Here is a 9,565-nt window from a genome sequence, read left to right as displayed (position 1 = left end):
GAGGAGCCCAGATCAGGATGTGTGAGGAGCCCCCTGGCCCCGCGATCTGGGCCCCAGTCTGTACAGTCAGGGCTCCCGCGGGGCAGGGCCGGCTTTAATCCTTCCAGGCGTGCACAGGGCGGAGGAGGTGACACGGGGAATATAGGTGGCGTCCACTGGTGAAAAACATCTGAGCGCAGTCGGCCAGGGTGACGAGGGCGACAGGGAGTTCCCACCTGCTGCTTTCTCGAGAAATACAGACTTAAGACAATTCCAAGGAGGGGCCTCTTGGAGCCTTTCCGACGCGTCCCGAGCCCCACCCTCGGCCAGAGGAAAAGCCCCTGGAGAGAGGCGGCCGGCGTCACAGCGAGCCGGGAGGCAGGCCCCTGTCCGCGCTCCTGCTCGCTCCTCCGTTGCCCAGCGCGCCGCCCCGAGCCCGCCGAGCCCTCCCCATGGCGGCGGCCGGACCCCGGGGCACTCCGCGCAGGGCCCTGTGCCCGCAGCTCCTGGTGACTCTCGCGGTGAGTGGCAGGGGCGGCCTCGGCTCCTGGGGAGAGGGGCAAGGGTGAAGGGTTACTCGGGGGTGACGGGGACCCCGGGGGTGTGGGGGAGGGCCGGCGGAAGCGGGCCGGCGGGCGCGCTTGGCGAGGGCAGAAGGAGATGTAATCGCCGCGCGCGGGCGGGCGCGCAGACGCCCTTCCAGAACCGTGGCCTCTGGGTACGCGGCTTCCCACGGCTTGTTCCTAGGCGCCTCCTGCAAATTCCTGGAGAGTTCGCAGCCCTGTTTGGTTCTCCATTTCTAGTTCAGGCCACGAGAAGGGGAGCCACTGGGGGTCAGGGCGGCGGAAGTGCGAATCCTGGGTCGAAAGTACTACAAGCCTTTTGGGATTGCATTTGGCAAGGAATGGAGAGAGGTTTGGGGTGGTTTGGCTTCTGTGCTGCGGGCTGGTAGGTGAACGCGCCCTTGGTGACCTTTGTAGTGTTTGCTTTCTTTGTCAGCGTTTGTTTGAGGTTTCCAAGTCCTAAATCACTGGGGGAAATCAGAGACAGGATCATTTGTCCTACACTAGTCCTCTCCCCTCTGGTTTTAAACTACCCTTGCCACTACCCTCCTCCCCAGCTTCTGGCACTTTAAAGAACACAGCAGCAGGGACTCTATCAGGCTAGCTCCTTTTCAGAGCTGGGATCAAAGGCGAAATACACCCTCCTGGTTTCTGAGAAGGATGGATCCCCCAGATAGGAAGTAGCCCCTAAGAGAGTTTAGCATTAGAGGTGCCTTCTGTGGGCTTTGTGGGTTTTCTGGAAAAAAAATTAAAACAGGTCAGATGTTAAAGTCTGTTTAACTCGATAATACCTTTTGACACTGAACTTTGGGCATTGAGGCACAAGTTAATCTTGAATGGCAATGAGAAAGAACACAGGAGATTGGAGAACTTGTGCCCAGAGAATGCACTGCTCAAGCAGCAGCGGAAGACAAGGGTGTCATTGGAAGGAACTGGTAACTAAGCAGAGAGAACCTGCAGTTGGGCAGCCCAGAGGGAAGTGGAAAGGGCGAAGGGGAACTAGTCAAATAATTTCCCTTTCTCCACCACTTTCATATTGCAGTCAACTATTTAAGAAGTACAATAATAAAATTGTGGTTGTTGCTGTTACGTTGGCGTGTGTTTCCTGGGGATTTAGTAGACTTGAAACCATCAATTAAGTTACCAGCAATATAGAAAGTTCCAGTTAGTACAAATGAGTATTTTACTGCTGAGGAAACAGAGAATGGAATGAATAATAGCCACTACATTCTGTTGGTAGCAAAGGAACGAATTGTTGGTACTTAAGTGAATTTACCACTTCTTTAAAAATCATGGGAAGTTCTGATGGCTTGGTCTAGAACAGGTTCCACTGATATATACCATCTTGTGATATAACCATCACGCATAGCAAACCATCGCAGCTGTCTTCCAGTCAGTTCATGGCAACCTCTGGGATGTCAGAATAGAGCTGTGTTCTGTGGTTTTCAGTGCCTGATTTTTCACAACTAGATCACCAGGCCTTTTTTTCTGAGGTACCTCTGGTAGACTGAAATGTCCAGCCTTAAGTTAACAGCTGAGTGCCTTAACCTGTTGCACCAGCTGGAAACTCCACTCTCTAAATATTTACACCCAAAATTCACAGTGTGTAACAATCTGAGAACACCTCTAGAAGGTGGCCCGGCTTAAGGGAATAAACCGAAATTGAGTAACCTCTGTTCTTTGGTCTTCCTTAGCTGCATAGCTTGATAGACGAGGAGTGAGAGAGCATGAAAAAGAAAGCCAGCCCTGGCGATTCCCCTCCTTCTGTTTTCAGGTTGAAGGCCTGGCATGAGTACTCCTTGTTCTTCTTTTATACACACCTGTGCAAAGTCCTTAGATGATTGTTGTGCTTGTGAGTCTCAGGTGTGATAAATGCCTGGAGACTATTTTAGTGTAAAATATTATTAAGTGGGATAAAAAAAAATGCCTTTTGGAGGACCATAAATAACAATAACAAAATGAAACAAAACCCCCACCACCATTTACATTTCCTCTTCCATTTGCCTAAGTAATCCTTCACCATTCTACAAATCAGTTTCTCCACACTTCCTAGTATTGCCTCAGCTCACAAATGACTTAACTACCGCGGCTGCTCCCTAAAGTCATAAAGGAAATCCATTACTAAATCCAAATAGCACTCAGGCCCGATAGAATTGTTACAGACTGCGCCTTTGGTTTGGAAATTCTCTCCTGACGTTGGATTTTGACTGTTCAGACTTAGACTTCAACAGCTTGTTTTCCATCCTTCTCAAATATTGTTTTTTTCCTGGGACCCACTTTTAGGCTCTATCCTTTGAAATTTACTCCCACCCTTGAAGAGATATCATTTAGTTTTTATGGCTTAAAAAGCACATCCAAAACTGGTATTATTTGTCCAGATGTCTGCACTGAGCAATTGGCCTTTGTATCTATCTGCCTGCTGTAATGTGTCACACAGTGTTTAGCATCTTTGCAAACACGGTTGCTTTTCGTTTAGCGTCCTTTATGTCATCACAGGTTCATACTTTGTTTCATGAAATTCTTCTGTGTCACCAGTTCCTTCTTGTACAGTAACTCTATACTCCATCCAGTATATGGCACCGCCTGGGGGCTATTTATTATTTCTTCCTCCTTGCTCATCCACACCCCCTAATCAATCTCAATACGATGTCAGATACATCTGCTTACTTCTGTTTCTCACCTCTGCTAACACTTTTTTTATTGCAGATAATGTCATAGTGAATAAAAATGGGTTGAATGAAGTCATTCCCCATATGAGCTGGGGTAGTAATAGGATCAAATGTCAAAAGTAAGATTACCAGGAGAAAATATAATATGCATCTATAATTTTTTTAAGGTATTCTTAGCACCTCCTCCAAAGGCAGTAACTTTATACTCCTAACCACAATATATGAATCTGGTTCTCTGCATTTTTTTGCCAACAAAGTATGGTGTTACATTTCTAATTGTTTGCCAATGAGAGATGACATTTCACCTGTAGTTTTAAATCCACTTTTTCTTGTTATGGGTGAGGTGGACATAATTTCTATATGTTTAAGGGCCATTTTATTACTTTTTATGTGAATCATTCATACTTTTTCATATGAATTTTTCATGTCCATTTAGTTCCAGGGTCTTCTTGATTTAAAAGAGATCTTTAAAAATTAGAGATTCACCTTTAAAATGCTGTTTTGTGAGGAAACCAGCATAAAATAAAAATGTAATTTTAAGTACCCTTTTTTCAGTTCTCTTTTAAGTTTACATTTTGTTCTGTCTTCTAAGTGGCTCTTTTTCCATCATCCTAATTGAGTTTCTCAGTTTTAACAGGCTTATGAAATGTGATTTATCCTTAGACTTGCTTGACTTCAAACTTATCTAGAAATTATCTGTTTTCTTCTCTCATCATATTTTAAATTTATTTCTCTGATCACTTTGAGATTTTTCTGTTGTGTTCTGATTGATATAGGGGTTCTACCTTATCTTTTATGCCAATGACGGTCTAGGTCAAGTCCTACCAGTGCTGTAGCTAGAACTCAATGATGTGAGGTACTGTCTATGTCTGTCACGGAAGAGTTCCATGTGGTTGTGGTGGCTGATGAGGTGATTATAACTCCTGGCCTCGCCCCAGGACAGAGCAGAACAGTCTTCTAGGCTGTAATCCCCACCGTGGCAGATTGCCTAGTCAGCTGCTGAGTGCTTTAATGATTCTACCACCCGAGCTGCTGATGGTTTGTAACCCATCATGTCTGTAACCCACGGAGCCCCATTGGTGCAGTGGTCAAAGCATCCTGCTGCTAACCAGAAGATATGACAGTTATCTTTTATTTAGTCCCTGGGCCTTAAAATTGATTCAGTGACCTCAGCTTTGGTATTTTTGGTATTGATAACCCTTGTTCTTGTTGTGTACCATTGATTTGGAACCGACCCAGAGCTGACCCTCCAGTAGATTTTTAGAAGAAGTTAATGGCATGGGAGGCAATTGCCCATCCTTCTCCTTTGGAGCAGCTGGTAAATTTGAACTGCCTGCCTTCTGGACTGCAGTGCACTTTCTTACCATTAGGCCACCAGAGCATCCACATTTATATTTGCATTTGTATTCCTAACCATAGCACACTGTTGTTACTATTTTCTCAGAATACTTTAAAATGCTGGGATTTTGTTGCTGTTTATTTTCATAGTTTTTCTATTTTTCATTGTTCCTATTTCCGTATTATCTTTTGAATCCATTTATATGGTTCCGAGGGATAATGTAGGGGTTTTGGTTTTTCTTTAGGATCATATAATATTAATAATAACTTAGTGGAAATTTATATTCTTCTGTTTTTTAATTTTCCTATTTAAGATCATAGTATATCTGTTTCTATTCCAGTCTTATTTTTGTTCTTTAGAAATATTTTTAGATTTTCTTCAAATGAGATTTGCATGGTTCTCTTGTTACATTGGCACTGTAACCTTTTATTGTTTTTGGAAAAGATTTCTCCTCTTTTACTACAGTGCCTAACTAGTTTTACTATGTACATGAAGACTAATAGTTTCTATATCCTAACAGTTATTCTTTTAACTTCACTGAATTTTATTATCATTATCCTGCAATTTTTCAGTTATTTTGTTTGGATCTTGCAGGTATACAGTCATATCAAATGCAAATAGAGATTATTTTACTTCTTTTTGAAATTCATGCACTCGTATTACTTTTCTATTGCCTGATAGACCTTCAGTGTGATGTTAACAGTAAGTGGTGGCATTTGAGAGCCTATCTTGTTTCAGTGTTTAGTGAGCTGCCTTTCATGTATTGTCAGTGTGGTTATGATTGTTGTCTTGAAAGTTAAATTAAGGAAGTATTTGCTGACCCTTGCATTTTACTTTTTGTGGGCTGGTTGTTGCTTTTATTTTTGAGTTTTTGTTATCGTTTCTTTATCTTGTAAGGATGAATTTAATTCCGTTGAATGCCTTCCAGCATTTGTGGCAATGTGTATGTAGTAGGCCCTATTTAAACTTCTTAAAAGCTTGAGATTTTTGGACCAAGTAGGTGATGTGAACTGTGAATTTCTGTGCAAATGCTGAATTTATTTCTGACTCAGCCTTACAGCCTTTTAGTGTTTGGGACCCCAGGTGAAGGTGGGGGAGTTTTTCCTTTAGATCTTGGTAGGTCCCGTGCTCCTGTATTACTCCTTTATTCAGGATAGAAATTGTGTCTAGGAGGCCTCATTACCACTCTGTGTTCCAGCTTCGTCTCCATTTATTGCCCAAAATCTTGCTATTTTGTCATTTTTTTAATGCCTTAGGGTATTTTTTAAAAGAAAAAAATTAGCCATCATTTTCGTTAGTGTCAGAATCGAGGTCTGTCTGGATGACATGTGTTATTATGTGTCTTTGAGTCAGAGCCGACTCATAGCAGACCCTACAGTGGGCTTGCAGAGACTGTAAGCTATATAGGAGGAGATTGCTCACCCTTCTCCCACAGAGCAGCTGATGTCTTCAAACCACATGCCTGTGGGTTGACAGCATAACACCTTATATTACAAGAGCCTCCTGTTTTTGAAAATGAAAAATTTGTATGCTTCCTACACATTCTTCACACTAATTAGAGTAACTTTACTCAAATGAAAACCTACTTAGGTATGTTTTCTACTTAAAGCAGGTCTTTGACTTTATTTTTTTAACCTGTATTATTCCTGCTCAAGATAAACTCCACCTCTGATTCCCTGGATCCAATGTAAACCAATGGCCAACCCATCCTGTGTTTTCCGTCAGAAGTTTCACACATTCTGTTCCCGTCTCTGTAACGCTGGGGTTCTGCTTGATGTGGCTGACCATTAGTTTCCCTTGAGGTGACTCCCCTGGCTTCTAGACTGGGTCTGCACATTAGCCCTGCCTGCTTTGCTCTCCTTAACACCACACACTTTTTTTTATCATATTGAAGTTACAAATACGCATTCTCCAAGCACTGACTGTTCCATGAGGATGTGGTGTATTATTTTGTGCCTGCTACATTGCAAGGAGTGGTATCCACTTCCACAATAGCTTGCCTCTGGAAACCCTATGAACCTGAATAAAGGACAAAAGTTATACAGGATGTGTCCAGGACTTTTGTTCATAGGGTCGCTTTGAGTCACCTGCAACTCGATGGCACTTAACAACAACAACACATTGCAACCACTCAGTAGGTATTTTAGATAGTAACAAACAGGTTCGTCCTGAAGAGGGTGAAACCAGGTTGCTCCTGGGAGGCAAGGATTCTGAAGCTCCATCTGATATACTTTGGACATGTTACAAGGAGGGACCAGTTCTTGGAGAGGGACGTCATGCTTGGGAGGGTGGGGGGACAGCACAGGAGAGGAAGACCTTCAATGAGATGGATTGATTCAGTGACTAGGTAATAGGGGTAGGTGTGTGAGAGACAATAAGGTTGGCTCAGGATAGAGCAGGGTTCAGAACTGTTATACGTAGGGTCACTGTGAATTAGGCGACTTGACAGCACATAAAACAACAACAACATGCATGAATAAATGTCCATGATTTGCCTCCTCTTTTCATTCACGTTCTGAATATTTTCCCCATTATTACCTTCTTTTTTCCTGCTTTGGAGTCGTGATGGCCTAGAAAGTACGGAGTTGTACTGCTAACTTAAAAGCCGGTTGTCTGAATCCACCAGCTTTCTCTTCTGGAGAAAGATGGGTAACCTCTTCCTGTGTGAGTTACAGTCTCTGAAAACCCAAGGGACGGCCAGCTATGAGTGGTTCCAACTTAACTGGCAGTGAATGGAGTTCTTCCTGATTGATTAATCTCAAAGTATTTAGCTCTGTGTTTTTTGACAGTAGGTGACATTTGTGTGTTTGTTTATTCTCCTTTCCTCCTTCTATTTTAATCTTGGTAAGGGCTAAGGATTTGCTTTGTTTTTTGTTATACCTTGATCATGGCTATACCAGGCAAGCAACCAGTTAAGTACGTTCTTGCTCACATTAAGAAGATGAATTCATTCAGTGCCTGTAATTCGAACCTTCAGTTCTCACTCAGTTATGCCATCAGTGAAAACCCTACTTGTCTTTCAATATCAGATTCCATACAATTTTTCAGTGTGTGCATTAGTAGTTTGCAAATGAGACACTATCTCCCCCATCCTTCATATATGAGTTAAATGAAAATGTTTTACTATGGTCCTTGAAATAAGAATTTCATCTAAATTTTTGTTATTTTTATTTCTATTTAGAGAGCATGTAAAAAAAAGAATACAAAGACTGCAGTTGGCCATCTTCTTTTCAGTCAGAAATCTTTGCAAAGCTTTAGGGAAAAAATAGAAGTCATTCAGGAGCATCCATTGCAATGGTTTAGCAACAGCGTAAATAAATTTCAGAATGTTCAGTTGTTGTTATGGGCTGTCAAGTGAGAACTGACTTGTGGCTGACCCTCAGTCGGGTTTTCAGAAGCTGTAACTCAAATGAGAAGAGATTGCTAACCTTGTTTCTCTTGTAGCAGTTGATGAATTTGAACCTCCTGCCTTTAGATTTCCAGTGAAATTCCTTACCACTAGACCACTAGAGCTTGCTCTCTTGGAATTGGTTCACTGTAAACCACAAACCAACCCAGTGGCCCTTGAGTTTATTCCAAGTCGTATCAATCCTCCGGGATAGAGTAGAACTGGCCCTTATGATGTGCAGGGCTGTGATGCTTACTGAAGCGGGCTGCACAGAATGACTGAGGGTTCAAAACTCTGACCTTTTGCCTAGCAGAAAAGCACTTTAAACACTGTACCATCAAAGCTCCTTAAACATGGCTAAATAGTTTTTAAAATCTTCAGTTAATTCTTTTCTAAAATGACGAACTCAGTTATAGGAAGGCAGCTTTGACGGCTTAGTGGTAAGGAATTATATTGCCTCCCCAAAGCTTAAGTGGTTTCTGTCCATCAACTGCTCCTTGGGAGAAAGATCCTCCCATGTGATTGACTGCCTCTGAAAACTCGCTGGAGTGTCAGCTGTGAGTGGATTCAGAGGCCACAGTGCTCAACAACAATGTTTATGAGAAATTGCACAATTAAGTTTCTGCATCAGGATTATACGCTTGCTTGAGTGAGATAAAAATATACATACTTTCCAGACTACTTCATTGTGATCAAATAATGGAGTTTTTGAAAAGCATTGGTTTTTATTTAGGGTATTATTAAGTTTATGAAATAGTTCATTGTTGTATCAATTCAAAATCATTGGAACAATTTTACTTGATCATTGAGCTTGCTTTTCTGGCCTGTTTACATACTTCCACTGTTCTCCTAGTGAATTTCAACACCCTTTCTTTTACATTGTTATTTGATCCTCACTGTATCCAATGAAAGAGCCTTAGTGGTATAGTGCTTGCTATGTATGGGGCTACTAACTGAAAGATTAGCTTTTACCTGCTGGTCCACAAGGGAAAGCTGGACAGTCCCTTCTCTCTGGTGAAGTTCTTTAGCCTCAGAAACCCAGTGGAGGATCTTTATGAGTCAGGATCAGTTCTACAGCAGTGATATATTGTGTGTGAGAGGGAGTATTGCATAAAGAGTGCAGTGAATTAAGCGCTATTGGTGCAGTGGATTGTTTTGCAGTTAACGAAAAGGTCAGGAGTTCGAATCTATCTGCCAGCTGAGGTGATGGTGAAGCAGTCTCCTTTTATGAAGATTTACAGCCTGGGAAAACCCTAGGGGACAGTTGAACTCTATCCCACAGAGTTGCTCTGAGTTGTAATCAGGTCTGGGGTTTAGGTTCCCAGTAAGTTAGAGGTTGATGTTATTATTAACTCCCTTTTACTTTTCTGAGCTTTGGTGATTATGGAAGAAGAAGTTTATTATTTTCTTTCCTCCTCCCTCCAAAAAGACATTCTAAGTGTTGTATTCCACTGTGTATTTGTTCTAGGAAGGTCTGGTGGCCATTGAGTAAGGACTTGAACTCAAATGAAAATGATTTGAATATACCAGCAGCTCCACAGGAGAAAAATGAGCAGTTTCCTCCAGTGTAATTTGCAGCCTTGGAAAAACCAGCAATGAGTTAATTCCAGTTTGATAACAAGGGGAG

General features: G+C 42.3%; 1 protein-coding gene across 2 annotated transcripts in view; it reads left to right on the top strand.

The window, feature by feature from the left end:
• The first annotated feature begins 431 nt into the window (after positions 1-431).
• DSC2 (desmocollin 2) overlaps positions 432-9,565 on the top strand; it is a 34,465-nt gene continuing 25,331 nt past the window's right edge. For both annotated transcript variants that reach the window (XM_006899547.1, XM_006899548.1), the window contains exon 1: positions 432-500. In XM_006899547.1, coding sequence (XP_006899609.1) covers positions 432-500 — 69 coding nt within the window. The remainder of the gene's footprint in view (positions 501-9,565) is intronic.

The sequence above is a fragment of the Elephantulus edwardii genome, unplaced genomic scaffold (assembly GCF_000299155.1).
Source record: "Elephantulus edwardii isolate Elephantulus edwardi_28Jun2011 unplaced genomic scaffold, EleEdw1.0 scaffold00261, whole genome shotgun sequence".
Taxonomy (NCBI): domain Eukaryota; kingdom Metazoa; phylum Chordata; class Mammalia; order Macroscelidea; family Macroscelididae; genus Elephantulus; species Elephantulus edwardii.
Note: the sequence above shows the minus strand (reverse complement) of the source record. Positions and strands in the feature narration are given on the sequence as shown.